Source organism: Palaemon carinicauda, chromosome 7 (assembly GCF_036898095.1).
Source record: "Palaemon carinicauda isolate YSFRI2023 chromosome 7, ASM3689809v2, whole genome shotgun sequence".
NCBI classification, from domain to species: Eukaryota; Metazoa; Arthropoda; class Malacostraca; order Decapoda; family Palaemonidae; genus Palaemon; species Palaemon carinicauda.
Genome location: NC_090731.1, coordinates 18,784,770 through 18,807,269, shown reverse-complemented (window position 1 = coordinate 18,807,269; position 22,500 = coordinate 18,784,770). Strand labels below are relative to the sequence as shown.

The following is a 22,500-nucleotide window of genomic DNA, read 5'->3' as shown; positions in this document are numbered from 1 at the left end:
AGGATACGAGATCAAAGAGTATTCATCATCCAATGTACCTATGTGTAGATTTGTATACATTTTAATGTTTTCTTTTGCTAATAGTCTTCTCTTTTTTTCGTTGCAGGAAAAACACACCGGGGCGGGGGTGACTGGTATCAACATGGATATTGAAAATGTGAAAATGTAGGAAAACATAACCACGAATTATTATTATTAATATTATTATTAATATCATTATTTTTACTAGCTAAGCTACAACCCTAATTGGAAAATCAAGATGCTATAAGCCCAAGGGCTCCAACAGGGAAAAATAACCCAGTGGGGAAAGGAAATAAGGAAATAAATAAACGATATAAGATGTTATGAAAATTAAAATGAAAATTTCAAAAACATTAACAATATTAAAACAGATATTTGATATATAAACTATAAAAGTACTTATGTAAGCCTAGATAGTATACGACGCCTCTATGATTCTTTCTCGGCATTGATATGTTATCAATCTCATACAGTGAATTGATTTATTGAAATTATTCATCCAATAAAAAGTAAATAGCAATGACTTGAAGTGAAAATAATATTCATGTGAAAACTACACGTCACTCTCTTTTGAGTGACACCTGAATTTTATCTCCCACCCCCTTCGAGGGATACAGTCGTCGTACCATGCTCATAGGTGCTCTCCTGCAATGCTTCCTTCTAGCTGCTTCTGTCCTCCGTGTTGTGACCTCTTCCTTCCGAGCACTTCAACCTGACCCAACTCCTGCTACTGCCAATCCTATACCCTCCTTCCATCTTGATATCGAAGCGTCCTTAAGGTATCCTGCTTATGACGTAGGGCACAATGTGACTAACAGCCAAGCAAAGCGGCAAGTGAACAACCCTCTTAGAACTATGCCCCTGGAGAGCAGAGATCCCTACGTGGCGAATCGAACTCGTCTTCCCAAGAAAGTGGTGGTAGTGGAGGGGGACATCCTGCTGGGGGCCCTCATGATGGTGCACGAGAGGGGGAACGAGGAGGTGTGTGGTCACATCATGCCCCAGGGGGGAGTACAGGCCCTTGAAGCCATGCTCTATACCCTGGATTTTATCAACAAGGAGGAGGACTTCATTCCAGGAGTCAAGATTGGAGCTCATATACTCGACGATTGTGATAAGGACACATATGGCCTCGAACAGGCTGTGGATTTCGTCAAGGGTGAGTTTGCCTCTTTACGAAAAGTCTAGTTAATAAAATGCATTTATGAAATATGATCCGCAGACACAAGTTTCCCTACTATTTTGTTAGAAATCGGGTGTATAGGACATTTTGATTTTATAGTGTTTAATGCACAATCAAAGAATTATTCCAAAAACTATTTTTACGGTATAAAGAATTACGATTTTGCAGAAAATTCTAGCTAATAAAATGCATTTATGAAATATGATAAAGTCAAACAAGGTTTTCTTTTGTTGAAACTGGGTGTATAGGACATATTGATTTTAGAATATTTAATGCACAATCTAAGAATTATTCCAAAAGATATCTTTATCTTATTCTAGCTAATAGAAGTCATATATGAAATATGATGAAGACATGATTTTCTTTTGTTGGAAACCTTGTTATTCTATAATGTTTAATGTAAAATCTAAGAATTATTCCAGAAATTATTTTGTAAGGTGTAAAAAAATTAATTGATGATAACAGCTCCTTTAGTTTGACTATGTATTTCATAGTTTTCCTTTATTTAAATGTTATGAAAAGGTATAATCATTTTACATCGTATTATTTGATTGTGCAGGAATTTCTAAATTATTTAGAAGGATCGATATGATTTTTACACCAGCCGTCTGTGGTTCCCTCATATAAATTCCAGAGTGCACTATCAATCATTTTGTGTCTCCTCATTAATGCTATACCTGTCTCTCTCTCTCTCTCTCTCTCTCTCCTCTCTCTCTCTCTCTCTCTCTCTCTCAAGGCTCCATCACACAAGACAGGTCACCTTTCTCTCTCTCTCTCTCTCTCTCTCTCTCTCTCTCTCTCTCTCTCTCTCTCTCTAGAAAAATAAGAAATTGAAATTCTTGTGAAAGGGAATGTAACCATTATTGAAATAAGTATAAAAATGGTAAATGAAATCTCTCTCTCTCTCTCTCTCTCTCTCTCTCTCTCTCTCTCTCTCTGCTCTATCACACAAGCTAGGTCACCTCTTCTCTCTCTCTCTCTCTCTCTCTCTCTCTCTCTTCTCTCTCTCTCTCTCTCCATAACACAAGCCAAGTCTCTCTCTCTCTCTCTCTCTCTCTCTCTCTCTCTCTCTCCATAACACAAGCCAGGTTTCTCTCTCTCTCCCTCTCTCTCTCTCTCTCTCTCTCTCTCTCTCTCTCTCTCTCTAGGGTCCATCACACAAGCCAGGTCTCTCTCTCTCTCTCTCTCTCTCTCTCTCGCAAGGCTCCATCACACAACACAGGTCACCTCTCTCTCTCTCTCTCTCTCTCTCTCTCTCTCTCTCTCTCTCTCTCTCTAGGGTCCATCACACAAGCCAGGTCTCTCTCTCTCTCTCTCTCTCTCTCTCTCTCTCTCTCTCTCTCTCTCAAGGCTCCATCACACAACACAGGTCACCTCTCTCTCTCTCTCTCTCCTCTCTCTCTCTCTCTCCTCTCTCTCTCTCTCTCTAGGGTCCATCACACAAGCCAGGTCTCTCTCTCTCTCTCTCTCTCTCTCTCTCTCAAGGCTCCATCACACAACACAGGTCACCTCTCTCTCTCTCTCTCTCTCTCTCTCTCTCTCTCTCTCTCTCTCTCTCTCTCTCTCTCTCTAGGGTCCATCACACAAGCCAGGTCACCTCTTCCCTCATTGTATTTGATAAAATGGGGATCATCAGATAGTGTCCCTTCAGCCTTCCTTCCTCCACTATTTGACTTTCCTGAATAAACTGTTTTTTTTTTTATTTCATTTTTTTCTCTCAGCCTTTTATAGAAATACTCATTTATATTCTAGAAGGGTAAACGTGAATAGCAATTACCGGAGGGTATTCGATTATTCCCTAATACAGATATTTATCGAAAATGAAAAATGAATAATTTTGTTTACTATCCATGATGATGAATGATAAAACTGTATTGGTATAATTTGCCCATATCTTATAGTCCAAACTTTCTAGATATTTTATATCTTAATGAAGAAGAAAATAAAAAATAGATTTTCTTATTTTAAGGTTCATTTCAAATGATTATGATACAGCAGCTTTTATTTTCAGGCATATAAGATACTGAATATCCTTTGATATACAATACAGCAGTATAAAATTCTCAAAGAATTATAATGATATGTTAATTTATGATATATTAAATTCTTTATTCCATTCATATTTTAAATCTAGACTTCAATTTGATATAATTTATATATATATACATATATATATATATATATATATATATATATACATATATATACATACATATATATATATAAATATATATGTATATATATATGTATATATATATATATATATATATATAAATATAATTATATATATATATATATATATATATATATATATATGTATACATATACACATACATATATATGCATATATATATATGCTATTAAGAACTCAATTTTTCTTCTTCCAATATTTTATCTAATGAACAATGTTCGCTAGAATTTTTTTCATTTCAGTATCATATTTGATCATAATCAGAATAAAATATGTTGTTGGTTGGTGGTTCGTAACCAGACATTTTTGTGTGGGGGGGGGGTGGCTGAGCAATGGGTAACTGAAGTAGATATTACATTTAAATGGGAATATTTTACATTCTTCAGAAGAGTTTATAAAATGACTTTAAATTTGACTTTATTTCCATAATCAAATAAAATATGTTGGTTGGTTGGTGGCAAGACTTTTTTGTAAGAGGGGGGGGGGGGTACGTGAGCAATGGGTAACTAAAGTAAATAGTTAATTGAAATGAGAACATTTTATATTCTTCAGAAAAGTATACTTTATAAAATGATTTTAAATTTGACTTTATTTCCATAATCAAATAAAATATGTTGTTGATTGGTGCCCAGACTTTTTTGTAGGGGGGGGGGGGGTGAGCAATGGGTAACTGAAGTAGATATTTCATTTAAATTTCTAATATTTTACATTCTTCAGAAGAGTTTATAAAATGACTTTAAAATCTCCTTTATTTCCTTTTCGACCAAAAGTCCGGTCTTTTCCACCTCTCTCTCTTCCTGCCTTTATCTACTGCGTCCAGATGGCAAGCCCACCGTTCCAGACTCTCTCTCTCTCTCTCTCTCTCTCTCTCTCTCTCTCTCTCTCTCTCTCTCTCTCTCTCTCTCTCTCTCTCTCTCTCTCGCTTTAAAAGCTTCATTTCTTATAAATCTTTCGTGATATTGGGAGGGTATGAATATTTTTATAAGGATTTCCAAAAACGTTTGATCCTTTATGTTTCATCCATAAAATACTTGCTTTCAGTAAATTCTTTATTCGTTTTTAAATAATAATAGTTATCTTTTTAAATTTTGAAAAATACTAACAAATTTACAGAAGGTTTCGAAAGTGAGTGTTAAAAATATAAAAATAAATAAATGGAAAACTTTTAAGGCAGGTTTTCTTTTATCAATAATACAATGCATTTGATGTAGAATTTAGTCGCTGATCTAAAAGAAAGGTTAATGTTAATATATCAACTATTGTATAACTTTGAAATTCGTTTTTACACTTTTGCCGTAAAAAAAAAAAAAACGGTAAATACCTGGCAATATTTATTCCAGGATGATCACCATTTTAAAAACGGATATATTGACATTAAGGGGTGATATAACGGTTACCAACCCATAAAAAATAATAATAAAGTAGTGTAAAATTACGGTCCCCTGAATTTTACTGAAATACGGCTGAGAACAGTATATTTTTACGGAGAATTTCCAATTAAAATGACGTTTTTTTTAACAGTGTAGTCAATATACCCAAGATTATAGATGGACATGAGTTTAGTCAAGTTTAATTTCTACTCCTTGAAATTGGATTCTGTGATTAGTATACTGAAAAGAGCTGTTTGAAGAGCAGTAGCAAACTTTCAATGCCGGGAAAATGAAAAATATTGAAACAGCCCTTGAAGTAGAAAGACTGAAAGGACAATGCAATATTTATGAAGTATTCATGCAGTATTTTAGAGAGCAATTTTGTTCATACACCTAGATATATAAATAAAAAGATCGATGGCCAGACGAGCAGGGAAAATTAAAAATATTCAAAATAGCCCTTGAAGTAGAAAGACTATAATCCAGTGCAATATTTATAAATTATTCAAACAGTATTTTAGATTGCAATCTTGTTCATCCACCTAAATATATAATAAAAAGATTAATGGCAAGGCGAGCAGGGAAAATGAAATATATTGAAATAGTCCTTGAAAAAGAAAGTCTATAAGTCAATGCAATATTTATGTAGTATGTAAACAATATTTTAAAGAGTAATTCTTTTCATCCACCTAAATATGTAAATGAAAAGATTAATGGCCAGACGAGCAGGGAAAATTAAAAATATTGAAATAGCCCTGGAAGTAGAAAAACTGAAAGGATTATGGAATATTATGAAGTATTCAAACAGTATTTTGAAGAGCAATTCTTTTTACCCACCTAAATATATAAATAAAAAGATCAGTGACCAGACGAGCAGGGAAAATGAAAAATATTGAAAAAGCCCTTGAAGTAGAAAGACTGAAAGGACAATGCATTATTTATGAAGTATTCAAACAGTATTTTGAATAGCAATTCTTTTCATCCACCTAAATATGTAAATGAAAAGATTAATGGCCAGACGAGCAGGGAAAATTAAAAATATTGAAATAGCCCTGGAAGTAGAAAAACTGAAAGGATTATGGAATATTATGAAGTATTCAAACAGTATTTTGAAGAGCAATTCTTTTTACCCACCTAAATATATAAATAAAAAGATCAGTGACCAGACGAGCAGGGAAAATGAAAAATATTGAAAAAGCCCTTGAAGTAGAAAGACTGAAAGGACAATGCATTATTTATGAAGTATTCAAACAGTATTTTGAATAGCAATTCTTTTCATCCACCTAAATATGTAAATGAAAAGATTAATGGCCAGACGAGCAGGGAAAATTAAAAATATTGAAATAGCCCTGGAAGTAGAAAAACTGAAAGGATTATGGAATATTATGAAGTATTCAAACAGTATTTTGAAGAGCAATTCTTTTTACCCACCTAAATATATAAATAAAAAGATCAGTGACCAGACGAGCAGGGAAAATGAAAAATATTGAAAAAGCCCTTGAAGTAGAAAGACTGAAAGGACAATGCATTATTTATGAAGTATTCAAACAGTATTTTGAATAGCAATTCTTTTCATCCACCTAAATATGTAAATGAAAAGATTAATGGCCAGACGAGCAGGGAAAATTAAAAATATTGAAATAGCCCTGGAAGTAGAAAAACTGAAAGGATTATGGAATATTATGAAGTATTCAAACAGTATTTTGAAGAGCAATTCTTTTTACCCACCTAAATATATAAATAAAAAGATCAGTGACCAGACGAGCAGGGAAAATGAAAAATATTGAAAAAGCCCTTGAAGTAGAAAGACTGAAAGGACAATGCATTATTTATGAAGTATTCAAACAGTATTTTGAATAGCAATTCTTTTCATCCACCTAAATATGTAAATGAAAAGATTAATGGCCAGACGAGCAGGGAAAATTAAAAATATTGAAATAGCCCTGGAAGTAGAAAAACTGAAAGGATTATGGAATATTATGAAGTATTCAAACAGTATTTTGAAGAGCAATTCTTTTTACCCACCTAAATATATAAATAAAAAGATCAGTGACCAGACGAGCAGGGAAAATGAAAAATATTGAAAAAGCCCTTGAAGTAGAAAGACTGAAAGGACAATGCATTATTTATGAAGTATTCAAACAGTATTTTGAATAGCAATTCTTTTCATCCACCTAAATATGTAAATGAAAAGATTAATGGCCAGACGAGCAGGGAAAATTAAAAATATTGAAATAGCCCTGGAAGTAGAAAAACTGAAAGGATTATGGAATATTATGAAGTATTCAAACAGTATTTTGAAGAGCAATTCTTTTTACCCACCTAAATATATAAATAAAAAGATCAGTGACCAGACGAGCAGGGAAAATGAAAAATATTGAAAAAGCCCTTGAAGTAGAAAGACTGAAAGGACAATGCATTATTTATGAAGTATTCAAACAGTATTTTGAATAGCAATTCTTTTCATCCACCTAAATATGTAAATGAAAAGATTAATGGCCAGACGAGCAGGGAAAATTAAAAATATTGAAATAGCCCTGGAAGTAGAAAAACTGAAAGGATTATGGAATATTATGAAGTATTCAAACAGTATTTTGAAGAGCAATTCTTTTTACCCACCTAAATATATAAATAAAAAGATCAGTGACCAGACGAGCAGGGAAAATGAAAAATATTGAAAAAGCCCTTGAAGTAGAAAGACTGAAAGGACAATGCATTATTTATGAAGTATTCAAACAGTATTTTGAATAGCAATTCTTTTCATCCACCTAAATATGTAAATGAAAAGATTAATGGCCAGACGAGCAGGGAAAATTAAAAATATTGAAATAGCCCTGGAAGTAGAAAAACTGAAAGGATTATGGAATATTATGAAGTATTCAAACAGTATTTTGAAGAGCAATTCTTTTTACCCACCTAAATATATAAATAAAAAGATCAGTGACCAGACGAGCAGGGAAAATGAAAAATATTGAAAAAGCCCTTGAAGTAGAAAGACTGAAAGGACAATGCATTATTTATGAAGTATTCAAACAGTATTTTGAAGAGCAATTCTTTTTACCCACCTAAATATATGAATAAAAAGATCAATGACCAGAAGAGCAGGGAAAATGAAAAATATTGAAAAAGCCCTTGAAGTAGAAAGACTGAAATGACAATGCATTATTTATGAAGTATTCAAACAGTATTTTGAATAGCAATTCTTTTTACCCACCTAAATATATGAATAAAAAGATCAATGACCAGAAGAGCAGGGAAAATGAAAAATATTGAAAAAGCCCTTGAAGTAGAAAGACTGAAAGGACAATGCATTATTTATGAAGTATTCAAACAGTATTTTGAATAGCAATTCTTTTTACCCACCTAAATATATAAATAAAAAGATCAATGACCAGAAGAGCAGGGAAAATTAAAAATATTGAAAAAGCCCTTGAAGTAGAAAGACTGAAAGGACAATGCATTATTTATGAAGTATTCAAACAGTATTTTGAATAGCAATTCTTTTTACCCACCTAAATATATAAATAAAAAGATCAATGACCAGAAGAGCAGGGAAAATTAAAAATATTGAAAAAGCCCTTGAAGTAGAAAGACTGAAAGGACAGTGCATTATTTATGAAGTATTCAAACAGTATTTTGAATAGCAATTCTTTTTACCCACCTAAATATATAAATAAAAAGATCAATGACCAGAAGAGCAGGGAAAATTAAAAATATTGAAAAAGCCCTTGAAGTAGAAAGACTGAAAGGACAATGCATTATTTATGAAGTATTCAAACAGTATTTTGAATAGCAATTCTTTTTACCCACCTAAATATATAAATAAAAAGATCAATGACCAGAAGAGCAGGGAAAATTAAAAATATTGAAATAGCCCTTGAAGTAGAAAGAATGAAAGGACAATGCAATATTTATGAAGTATTTAAACAATGTTTTAAAGAGCAATTATTTTTATCCACCTAAATATATAAATAAATAGATCAAAAGCTGGACGTATGTCATAGCCATATTAGATTCCCAAACGTATGTAATATTTCAAAAGAATGTTTAGTCAAAGAAATTTTTACTATTAATACAGCATCTGATTAAGCATGATTCTAATTATACTTCAAAACAGAAAGGTATTATACAGCTAACGGAATTATAATTACGTGACTCATTTATGCGTGTTAGATTAAGTGATGAATATTGAAAGATGAAGGAGGTAACTGAAAGAATTATGAATAAAACTTTATTATTCCTTTATGGGTATAAGTAGTGATTTATTAACTGGATTGAATATCATTATTATTATTATTATTATTATTATTATTATTATTATTATTATTATTATTATTATTATTATCACAATATAAGCTATAGCCTTGTTGCAAAAGCAAGATTCTGTAAGCCCAAGGGCTCCAACAAGGAAAAGCAGCCTAGTGAGGAAAGGAAACAAGGGAATAAAAAACTACAAGAGGAGTAAAAAACAATCAAAATTAAATATTTTAAGAACAGTAACAATATTAAACTAGATCTTTCATATTTAAGCTATTAAGATTTAAAATAAAAAAAAAAAACCGAGGGAGAGAAATAAGGTAGTGATATATTTTTTCAACATTTAGACACCAAAGAAGTTGATTGGGATTTATACACATCACTTGGTTAAAAGTTTTGTAATTAAAGAGCCATATGGAATAACTAAAAAGGACACGATAGAAAGTTAATCAATCACGGTGCTAATTGATATATTTTCAGAACAAAACATTTTCAGTCTTAATTCATAGTGGCAGCTTAACGTCCATGTAGGAAGAACAGAAATGGTTATTCAGAAAAGTGATTATTATAATTCATTTCGATGGAAACTGAAACTAACTGTAAATAAAAGGTATAATTAAATAATGACGAGGAATTAGTAGCTCACATTAGAATCAAGTTGCAGAATGACTAATGAACCTTGAAGGCACTTTTCAGGAGGGAAAATTTTAACTGTCCTGGATTAGAGTTCTCTTGCTTGAGGGTACACTCTGGCACGCTATTCTATCTTATTCCATGTGTTCATGTGGTTTCTGGCGCAGACCCCTGTCTCTTGCCTGTGCTATTCACGACTGATCTTTAAATCTTAAAAAGAAGATTTTAATTATGTAATGGTTAAAGGTGTCTGCTTCCAGTTCCAGTTTCATCGAAATAGATACTCACGAGAATGTCAGCTAGGCAAGCCCAACTCCCACCCCGCCACTGTGGTGCCAACCGCAGCAGTGGCCTCCCTAGTAACCAGCTTAAACTCACGGTCCCACTGTACTAGCCAAGAGTCTGGTTATCTGGTTAACTAGACCACCAGCAACTGGTTAACTGGTTAACTGAACCATCAGCAACTGCTTAACTGGTTAACTGTAACACCAGCAACTGGCTAACTGGTTAACTGGACCACCAGCAACTGGTAAACTGGTTAACTGAACCACCAGCAACTGATTAACTGGTTAACTGGACTACCAGCAACGGGTTAACTGGCTAACTGGGCCACCAGCAACTGGGCCACCAGCAACCAGCAACTGGTTAATTGGTTAACTGGACCACCAGCAACGGGTTAACTGGCTAACCGGGCCACCAATAACTGGCTAACTTGTTAACTAGACCACCAGCAACTGGTTAACAGGCTAACTGGGCCACCAGCAACTGGCTAACTGGTTAACTGAACCACCAGCGACTAATTAACTGATTACCTGGTTAACTGGACTACCAGCAACTGGTTAAATGAACCACCAGCAACTGGTGAAATGAACCACCAGCAACTGGTTAAATGAACCACCAGCAAAAGGCTAACTTGTTAACTGGACCACCAGCAACTGGCTGACTGGTTAACTGGTTGCCTGGACAACCAGAAAATAATTGGAGAGTCAGCTCAAATACATGACCATTGATTATAGAGCTTCATTATCAAATGTGTCTATAAACAAAAACAAAAAAATACAATCTACTTAATCATTTCCTCTTCTTTTTCTAAGGTTCTATCAGCAACATTGACGACGGTGAATATAAGTGCAAAGATGGTTCATCTCCCGAGGTGTGGAACAAAGTCATATCTGGAGTTGTAGGGGCAGCCTCATCAGTAACTTCCATTCAGGTTGCCAATCTTCTTAGACTTTTCAAAATCCCGCAGGTAGGTTTTCGAATTATTCTTTTCTGTGTAATTCCTGTTATTGGATAGTATTAATTTCTTATTTCTTTTTGTATCATTATTAGCATGTTATTGTTGTTGTTGTTGTTGGTTCTTTTTTTTTTTTTTTTTTTTTTTTTTTTTGCTTTAAAACATACATGTTCATTCTCCCATATCTTTTATCTAGGTTTCAAACTATCCTATTCCAAATTGCATAATTTTTTCTTATTATTGGTTACTATAAATTTCTTTTTTATCATTATTATATTTTCGGCCTTAACTTTAAAACTATACGTGTTCATGCTCCCATATCTGTTCTCTAGGTTTCAAGCCATCCTATTGCAAAGTGCATAATTTTTTCTTATTATTGGTTACTGTTACTTTGTTTCTAATCATTATTATCATGTGTTTAGGCCTTATCTCTAAAGCTATACATGTTCATCTCCCATATCTGTTCTCTAGGTTTCAAACCATCCTATTGCAAAGTGCATAATTTTTTCTTATTATTGGTTACTGTTACTTTGTTTTTAATCATTATTATCATGTGTTTAGGCCTTAGCTCTAAAACTATACATGTTCATCTCCCATATCTGTTCTCATGATTTCAAACCATCCTATTGCAAAGTGCATAATTTTTTCTTATTATTGGTTACTGTTACTTTGTTTTTAATCATTATTATCATGTGTTTAGGCCTTAGCTCTAAAACTATACATGTTCATCTCCCATATCTGTTCTCATGATTTCAAACCATCCTATTGCAAAGTGCATAATTTTTTCTTATTATTGGTTACTGTTACTTTGTTTCTAATCATTATTATCATGTGTTTAGGCCTTATCTCTAAAGCTATACATGTTCATCTCCCATATCTGTTCTCTAGGTTTCAAACCATCCTATTGCAAAGTGCATAATTTTTTCTTATTATTGGTTACTGTTACTTTGTTTTTAATCATTATTATCATGTGTTTAGGCCTTAGCTCTAAAACTATACATGTTCATCTCCCATATCTGTTCTCATGGTTTCAAACCATCCTATTGCAAAGTGCATGATTTTTTCTTATTATTGGTTACTGTTACTTTGTTTTTAATCATTATTATCATGTGTTTAGGCCTTAGCTCTAAAACTATACATGTTCATCTCCCATATCTGTTCTCTTGGTTTCAAACCATCCTATTGCAAAGTGCATAATTTTTTTCTACAGTATTATTGGGTACGATTTTTTTTTTTAAATCATTATTATCGTGTTTTCTTACCTTGCCTTTAAAACTATAAATGTTCAGTCTCCCATATCTGTTCTCTAGGTTTCAAACCATCCTATTGCAAAGTGCATAATTTTTTTCCTATTGTTGGGTACTATCTTTTTTTTATCATTATTATCGTATTTTTTTACATTGCCTTTAAATCTATACATGTTCAGTCTCCCATATCACTTCTCTAGGTTTTAAGCCATGATATTGTATAATTTCTTCCAAGCTTCCTTTATTTCAGATTTACCCTGAAGATACTTTTCTAGCATTGGTTAACAAAGTTTCCGTCTATTTCTCTATCTACTCTTACATCCAATTCCTAAATCCTTTCGGATCCTATTTCTATTTCTAATGCTATTTCCCTCGTCATTTTGATCTTATATCAAACTGTTCTAGGAAATACAACATCGTTCAAACTTCTTAATCCAATCGTTAGGAATTAGGTATTTTGTCTGATTATTATTATTATTATTATTATTATTATCATTATTATTATTATTATTATTATTATTATTACTCGCTGAGCTACATCCATAATTAGGAAAGCCGGATGCTATAAGCCCAATGGCTCCAACAGGGAAAATAGCCCAATAAGGAAAGGAAATAATGAAATGAATAAACTACAGATGAGTTAATTAACAATTAAAATAAAATGTTTTAAGAATAGTAACAACATTAAAGTTCTTTTGTAATCATTACATCTATGTGATGACCCTGTTCATCCATGTACGAAGCTTTGGTCTCATGTAAAAAGTGCTTCCTATTTTTACTCCCTTCTTAATAGAATTAAATCAATTATCGTGATTAATGGTTCAAGACTCAGTTCTCTCTCCCTCTAATACGCATTCGAGCTTCACTGTTGAGTTTCACCTTTTCAAGGGTTTAAAGGTCGCTCATGAGTGGCAGAGGCAAGGGACAGTGACATTCCCCTAGCATTCAAGACAGTACCCTAGAGACTGACCATATATTATATGATCAGCGCCCAAGCCTCCTCTCCATCCAAGCTAGAACCAGGGAGGGCCAGGCAGTGTCTGCTGATGACTCAGCAGATAGATCTATAGGCTCTCCCAAGCCCCCAACCTTACCTCACAAGGATGGTAAGGTTGCAGACACTAATGGCACTAGCGAGTCTGAGCGGGACTCGAACCCCCATTTGGCAAACACCAGACAGAGACGTTACCAATCAGGCCACAACTGCTTTTTGCTTCTACTGAATTCTAAAGAACCTCAGATTTATAACAAAACAATCTATAGCTGAGTTTCATGACGCAATGTAGTCCTCTGTATTTCCCATTTCTTTCAATCTTATCCCATGTTTAGGTTTAGTATTGGTGTAAAAGAGTGATATTAGGGTCAACAACACGTAAAAGATAACAAGTTATAGTAAAATTATGGTCGCCTGTATTTTACTGAAATACGGCTGAGAACAGTATATTTTTACGGAGAATTTCAGATTAAAATTCCGATTTGTTTTACAGTATATGTTTACTGAAATGCGGCTGAGAACAATATATTTTTACGGAGAATTTCTGATTAAAATTACGATTTTTTTTACAGTATATGTTTACTGAAATGCGGCTGAGAACAATATATTTTTACGGAGAATTTCTGATTAAAATTGCGATTTGTTTTACAGTATATATGTTTACTGAAATGCGGCTGAGAACAATATATTTTTACGGAGAATTTCTGATTAAATTTACGATTTGTTTTACAGTATATTTTTACTGAAATGCGGCTGAGAACAGTATATTTTTACAGAGAATTTCTGATTAAAATTATAGTTTTTTAACATTGTATGTTTATTGAAATATGGGTGAATTGTTACTGAGAATTTCCGATTAAAATTACGGGGTTTTCAACAGTGTATGTTCAGATAATAGAGTAGGATAATTAACCTGCTTCAACCTCCTGAGTAAAAGTGAATCTCTCAAATCCATATGAAAATCCAACGAAATATTCAAATAAGCTTCTAGAAGGTGAGTCTCCTCTCAACCTCTCCCGAACTGAGCAATTTTAATCCGAAATGTTCCGTAAAAATCTACTGTTCTGAACCGTATTTCAGTGAAATACAGGCGACCGTAATTTTTACCCTATTATGTTATTATCTTTTACGTTTTGGTGACCGTAATATTAATCATTTACTTCAATAGCCTCTGTACCGTGGTCTTCCACTGTCTTGGGTTAAGAGTTCTCTTGCTTGAGGGTACACTCGAGCACACTATTTCAACTTTTTTCTCTTCTGATTTTGTTAAAGTTTTTATAGTGTATATAGGAAATATTTATTTTGATGTTATTGTTACTGTTCTAAGAATATTCTATTTTTCCTTATTTCCTTTCCTCACAGGGGCTATTTTCCCTATTGGAGCCCCTGGGCTTATAGCATCCTGCTTTTCCAACTAGGGTTGTAGTTTAGCAAGTATAATATTAATAATAATAATAATAATAATAATAATAATAATAATAATAATAATAATAATAATGATAATAATAATAATAATAATAATAATATATCCGTTTTTAAAACGGTGAACGCCAGGAATTTTACTGCTTTTAAGGCAAATCTTTAACGTGTATCCCGGACGAATTATTGAAAGACAATTACTTAAATATATAAAAAGCAGCATGATAAATACGTTTAATGTAAATAAAATAGGATTTAAAACTTCTATTAAGAAAGTATTCACGACTAGATATATTTATTCAAAAACATAGTAAAATAGTATAATAGTAAATATTTCAATTGTAAATCCACTATATGTAAAATGAAATTTATTCATCTAAAAACACTATGATGTATATATGTTATAAACTGTAAGATTGTAAATGTGTATTCCATAATAAAAGATAAAAAGGAATTTTTTTTATTTAAAAACAGTAAAATAGTAAAATAGTAGAATAGTAAATATTTCAATTGTAAATCCACTATATGTAAAATGAAAAATTATTTATGTAAAAATACTATGATGTATGTATGTTATAAACTGTAAGATTGTAAATGTGTATTCCATAATAAAAGATAAAAAGGAAATGATTAGAAGACAATTACATTCCCCTTTTCTAGGTAAGCTTCTTCTCGACCTCTCCCGAACTGAGCAACAAACAGAGATTCGAATACTTCTCGAGGACCATCCCTTCCGACCACTACCAAGTCAAGGCCATGGTGGAGATTGTTAAGATGCTGAACTGGTCTTACATATCCATCATTTACGAAGAATCGAACTACGGAATAAAGGCGAGTTGTTCTCGAGTTTCCCCTATTTGAATACAGAGAGATAGATGAGAAATACAGGAATATAAAGGGGAATATAGTGAGATAAATGGAAAATACGGGGAGATAGTCGAGAAATAAAGGGAAATAGACGAGGAATACAGGGAGATAGACGGAAAATATAAGGAGATAAACGGGAAATACGGGGAGATAGACGAGAAATAAAGGGAAATAGACGAGAAATACAGGGAGATAGACGGGAAATACAGGAAGATAGACGGGAATTACAGAGAGAGAGAGAGAGAGAGAGAGAGAGAGAGAGAGAGAGAGAGAGAGAGAAGAGAGAGAGAGAGAGAGAGAGATATGCTCAACTAGCCTTATATATCTTGAGTTCACTTTTGTGACCATCCATGTTTGTGTTACTTCAATAATCGGCTGTTACTAGATACATAAGAAATACAGGGAGTTAGATGGGAAATACAGAGAGATAAATGGGAAATACAGGGAGATACATGAGAAATACAGGGAGTTAGATGGGAAATACAGAGAGATAAATGGGATATACAGGGAGATACATGAGAAATACAGGGAGTTAGATGGGAAATACAGAGAGGTAAATGGGAAATACAGGGAGTTAGATGGGAAATACAGAGAGATAAATGGGAAATACAGGGAGTTAGATGGGAAATACAGAGAGATAAATGGGAAATACAGGGAGATACATGAGAAATACAAGGAGATGGATGGGAAATACAGAGAGGTAAATGGGAAATACAGGGAGTTAGATGGAAAATACAGAGAGATAAATGGGAAATACAAGGATATACATGAGAAATACAGGGAGATGGATGGGAAATACAGAGAGATAAATGGGAAATACAGGGAGTTAGATGGGAAATACAGAGAGATAAATGGGAAATACAGGGAGTTAGATGGGAAATACAGAGAGATAAATGGGAAATACAGGGAGTTAGATGGGAAATACTGAGAGATAAATGGGAAATACAGGGAGATACATGAGAAATACAGGGAGATGGATGGGAAATACAGAGAGGTAAATGGGAAATACAGAGAGTTAGATGGGAAATACAGAGAGATAAATGGGAAATACAGGGAGATACATGAGAAATACAGGGAGATGGATGGGAAATACAGAGAGATAAATGGGAAATACAGGGAGTTAGATGGGAAATACAGAGAGGTAAATGGGAAATACAGGGAGATACATGAGAAATACAGGGAGATGGATGGGAAATACAGAGAGATAAATGGGAAATATAGGGAGATACATGAGAAATACAGGGAGATGGATGGGAAATACAGAGAGATAAATGGGAAATACAGGGAGATACATGAGAAATACAGGGAGTTAGATGGGAAATACAGAGAGATAAATGGGAAATACAGGGAGTTAGATGGGAAATACAGAGAGATAAATGGGAAATACAGGGAGATACATGAGAAATACAGGGAGTTAGATGGGAAATACAGAGAGATAAATGGGAAATACAGGGAGTTAGATGGGAAATACAGAGAGATAAATGGGAAATACAGGGAGATACATGAGAAATACAGGGAGATGGATGGGAAATACAGAGAGATAAATGGGAAATACAGGGAGATACATGAGAAATACAGGGAGATGGATGGGAAATACAGAGAGATAAATGGGAAATACAGGTAGATACATGAGAAATACAGGGAGATGGATGGGAAATACAGGGAGATAGATGGGAAATACAGAGAGATATATGGGAAATACAGGGAGATACATGAGAAATACAGGGAGATAGATGGGAAATACAGAGAGATAGATGGGAAATACAGAGAGATATATGGGAAATACAGGGAGATACATGAGAAATATAGGGAGATAGATGGGAGATACAGGGAGTTAGATGGGAAATACAGAAAGATATATGGGAAATACAGTGAGATACATGAGAAATACAGGGAGATAGATAGGAAATACAGGGAGATATATGGGAAATACAGGGAGATACATGAGAAATACAGGGAGATAGATGGGAAATACAGGGAGATACATGAGAAATACAGGGAGATAGATGGGAAATACAGGGAGATACATGAGAAATACAGGGAGATAGATGGGAAATACAGGGAGATAGATGGGAAATACAGAGAGATATATGGGAAATACAGGGAGATACATGAGAAATACAGGGAGATAGATAGGAAATACAGGGAGATAGATGGGAAATACAGGGAGATATATGGGAAATACAGGGAGATAGATGGGAAATACAGGGAGATAAACGGGAAATACAGGGAAATAGACGGGAAATACAGGGAGATAGATGGGAAATACAGGGAGATAAATGAGAAATATAGGGAGATAAATGGGAAATACAGAGAGATAGATGGGAAATACAGGGAGATAGACGAGAAATACAGGGAGATAAATGGGAAATACAGGGAGATAGAATGGAAATACAGAGAAATATGGGAAATACAGAGTAGTATGGGAAATACAGGGAGATAGATTGAAAATACAGGGAAATAGACGAGAAATGCAGGGAGATAAACGGGAAATAAAGGGGAACAGACGAGAAATACAGAGAGATAGATTGGAAATAAAGAGAGAGAGAGAGAGAGAGAGAGAGAGAGAGAGAGAGAGAGAGAGAGAGAGAGAGAGAGAGAGAGAGAGAGAGATAGTCAAGATGCTCATTCTATTTCTATTCAAGTTATTTAATTCCATTCAACCTTTATATCTCCTCTTATCTATCAAAGGCCTTCGAAGAGCTAGAGGGACTTCTAGCGATAAATGACATCTGTATCGCCGTAAAGGAGAAGCTGGTAAAGGATTCTGGAGTGGCGGAGGAAGTGGCCTATGACCTCATAGTTAAGAAGCTCTTGCAAAAACAAAGAGCGAGAGGTAAGACTGTAGTGAGTCAAATTTCATCTGAGAAATTATTCAGTAAATTTCATTGTTGTGTCTCTCTTCTAGATAATGTTATTTTCCTTTTATATGTGTTATTCTTGATTAGTGCATATTATTATTATTATTATTATTATTATTATTATTATTATTGCTATTATTATTATTATCGTTTTTGTTTTTGTTATTAATATCATTATTATCATTATTATTATTATTATTATTAAAATTATAATAATTATTATTATTATTATTATTATTATAATTTTTACTATTATGTTTATTATTATTGTTATTATTATTATTATTATTTATTATTATTATTATCATTATTATTATTATTATTATTATTATTGTTAAAAGCTAAGCCACAACCATATTTAGAAAAGCAAGATACTATAACCCCAAGGGCTCCAACGGGGAAAAATAGCCCAGTGAGGAAAGGAAACAAGGGAAGAAATAAACTACAAGACAAGTAATGAACTTTCAAAATAAAATATTTTAAGAACAGTACCAACATTAAATTAAAGCTTTCATATATAAATTATAAAAACTTAAAAAAAAAAAAAACAAAGGAAGAGATATAAGACAGATTGATACAATATAATAGGTTGTTTATATCATAGAAAGATCAATTAATTTTGTTATTATTGTAGAAAAAACTCCTTTTGTATTTATCTATGAAAAACCATTATAGGGAAAGATCTATCTTTATGGAAGTAAACTAATTAGAAACATTATGCAAAAGTTATGTAAAATTCTTATAGTAATAACTATGTTTCATTAGCATGCTCAAAATCAAATCAAAATACTTAAAGTAAGACCCTGCCATGACCCACTTAATTTTAAGTGGGTCCTGGACTCTGCTGACTATCAAAATTCAAATCAAGGATTCATAAAGTAGCCTACAATATTTACGAATGCAGAATAAAAGAAATTAAGTAACGAAACTAGAATAAAATACACAGTTAAAATTTTGCATTAAAAAACGGTAAATGCCTGGCCACATTTATTCCAGGAGTTTTACCGTTTTAAAATCGGATATATTGACGTAAATGGGTGATATTATGGTCAACAATCCGTAAAATATGAGAACAAAGTATGTTAAAATTACGGTCGCCTGTATTTAGTGAAACAAGGCTGAGAACAGTATATTTTTACGGAGAATTTCCGATTAAAATTACGATTAATTTTAACAGTGTAAGTAAAAGAAATGGTAATTACAAACATATTTAATCTATACATATTTCGTGGATTCTAACTAATCTAGCTTGTATTTGTAGGTGTCATCATCTTCGGCTCTGACCAAGAGGTGGCTGGAGACGAGACCCACTTTTATTCTAATTCATCTTGTTTGTATTTGTAGGTGTCATCATCTTCGGCTCCAACCAAGAGGGGGCTGGACACGAGACCCACTTTTATTCTAATTCATCTTGTTTGTATTTGTAGGTGTCATCATCTTCGGCTCCAACCAAGAGGGGGCTGGAGACGAGACCCACTTTTATTCTAATTCATCTTGTTTGTATTTGTTGGTGTCATCATCTTCGGCTCTGACCAAGAGGTGGCTGGAGACGAGACCCACTTTTATTCTAATTCATCTTGTTTGTATTTGTAGGTGTCATCATCTTCGGCTCTGACCAAGAGGTGGCTGGAGACGAGACCCACTTTTATTCTAATTCATCTTGTTTGTATTTGTAGGTGTCATCATCTTCGGCTCCAACCAAGAGGGGGCTGGAGACGAGACCCACTTTTATTCTAATTCATCTTGTTTGTATTTGTAGGTGTCATCATCTTCGGCTCTGACCAAGAGGTGGCTGGAGACGAGACCCACTTTTATTCTAATTCATCTTGTTTGTATTTGTAGGTGTCATCATCTTCGGCTCCAACCAAGAGGGGGCTGGAGACGAGACCCACTTTTATTCTAATTCATCTTGTTTGTATTTGTAGGTGTCATCATCTTCGGCTCCAACCAAGAGGGGGCTGGAGACGAGACCCACTTTTATTCTAATTCATCTTGTTTGTATTTGTAGGTGTCATCATCTTCGGCTCTGACCATGAGGGGGCTGGAGACGAGACCCCCTTTTATTCTAATTCATCTTGTTTGTATTTGTAGGTGTCATCATCTTCGGCTCCAACCAAGAGGGGGCTGGAGACGAGACCCACTTTTATTCTAATTCATCTTGTTTGTATTTGTAGGTGTCATCATCTTCGGCTCCAACCAAGAGGGGGCTGGAGACGAGACCCACTTTTATTCTAATTCATCTTGTTTGTATTTGTAGGTGTCATCATCTTCGGCTCCAACCAAGAGGGGGCTGGAGACGAGACCCACTTTTATTCTAATTCATCTTGTTTGTATTTGTAGGTTTCATCATCTTCGGCTCTGACCAAGAGGTGGCTGGAGACGAGACCCACTTTTATTCTAATTCATCTTGTTTGTATTTGTAGGTGTCATCATCTTCGGCTCTGACCAAGAGGTGGCTGGAGACGAGACCCACTTTTATTCTAATTCATCTTGTTTGTATTTGTAGGTGTCATCATCTTCGGCTCCAACCAAGAGGTGGCTGGAGACGAGACCCACTTTTATTCTAATTCATCTTGTTTGTATTTGTAGGTGTCATCATCTTCGGCTCCAACCAAGAGGGGGCTGGAGACGAGACCCACTTTCATTCTAATTCATCTTGTTTGTATTTGTAGGTTTCATCATCTTCGGCTCTGACCAAGAGGTGGCTGGAGACGAGACCCACTTTTATTCTAATTCATCTTGTTTGTATTTGTAGGTGTCATCATCTTCGGCTCCAACCAAGAGGGGGCTGGAGACGAGACCCACTTTCATTCTAATTCATCTTGTTTGTATTTGTAGGTTTCATCATCTTCGGCTCTGACCAAGAGGTGGCTGGAGACGAGACCCACTTTTATTCTAATTCATCTTGTTTGTATTTTTAGGTGTCATCATCTTCGGCTCTGACCAAGAGGTGGCTGGAGACGAGACCCACTTTTATTCTAATTCATCTTGTTTGTATTTGTAGGTGTCATCATCTTCGGCTCCAACCAAGAGGGGGCTGGAGACGAGACCCACTTTTATTCTAATTCATCTTGTTTGTATTTGTAGGTGTCATCATCTTCGGCTCTGACCAAGAGGTGGCTGGAGACGAGACCCACTTTTATTCTAATTCATCTTGTTTGTATTTGTAGGTGTCATCATCTTCGGCTCCAACCAAGAGGTGGCTGGAGACGAGACCCACTTTTATTCTAATTCATCTTGTTTGTATTTGTAGGTGTCATCATCTTCGGCTCTGACCAAGAGGGGGCTGGAGACGATACCCACTTTTATTCTAATTCATCTTGTTTGTATTTGTAGGTGTCATCATCTTCGGCTCTGACCAAGAGGTGGCTGGAGACGAGACCCACTTTTATTCTAATTCATCTTGTTTGTATTTGTAGGTGTCATCATCTTCGGCTCCAACCAAGAGGGGGCTGGAGACGAGACCCACTTTTATTCTAATTCATCTTGTTTGTATTTGTAGGTGTCATCATCTTCGGCTCCAACCAAGAGGGGGCTGGAGACGAGACCCACTTTTATTCTAATTCATCTTGTTTGTATTTGTAGGTGTCATCATCTTCGGCTCTGACCATGAGGGGGCTGGAGACGAGACCCCCTTTTATTCTAATTCATCTTGTTTGTATTTGTAGGTGTCATCATCTTCGGCTCCAACCAAGAGGGGGCTGGAGACGAGACCCACTTTTATTCTAATTCATCTTGTTTGTATTTGTAGGTGTCATCATCTTCGGCTCCAACCAAGAGGGGGCTGGAGACGAGACCCACTTTTATTCTAATTCATCTTGTTTGTATTTGTAGGTGTCATCATCTTCGGCTCCAACCAAGAGGGGGCTGGAGACGAGACCCACTTTCATTCTAATTCATCTTGTTTGTATTTGTAGGTTTCATCATCTTCGGCTCTGACCAAGAGGTGGCTGGAGACGAGACCCACTTTTATTCTAATTCATCTTGTTTGTATTTGTAGGTGTCATCATCTTCGGCTCTGACCAAGAGGTGGCTGGAGACGAGACCCACTTTTATTCTAATTCATCTTGTTTGTATTTGTAGGTGTCATCATCTTCGGCTCCAACCAAGAGGTGGCTGGAGACGAGACCCACTTTTATTCTAATTCATCTTGTTTGTATTTGTAGGTGTCATCATCTTCGGCTCCAACCAAGAGGGGGCTGGAGACGAGACCCACTTTC

The 22,500-nt window shown here is 34.6% G+C and overlaps 1 protein-coding gene across 1 annotated transcript in view; it reads left to right on the top strand.

The window, feature by feature from the left end:
• The first annotated feature begins 409 nt into the window (after positions 1–409).
• Positions 410–22,500, top strand: part of LOC137643506 (metabotropic glutamate receptor 6-like) — a 52,648-nt gene continuing 30,557 nt past the window's right edge. The window contains 4 exon segments of the mRNA XM_068376269.1: positions 410–1,180; positions 10,750–10,904; positions 15,213–15,383; positions 18,111–18,255. Coding sequence (XP_068232370.1) covers positions 649–1,180; positions 10,750–10,904; positions 15,213–15,383; positions 18,111–18,255 — 1,003 coding nt within the window. The 5' untranslated portion in view covers positions 410–648.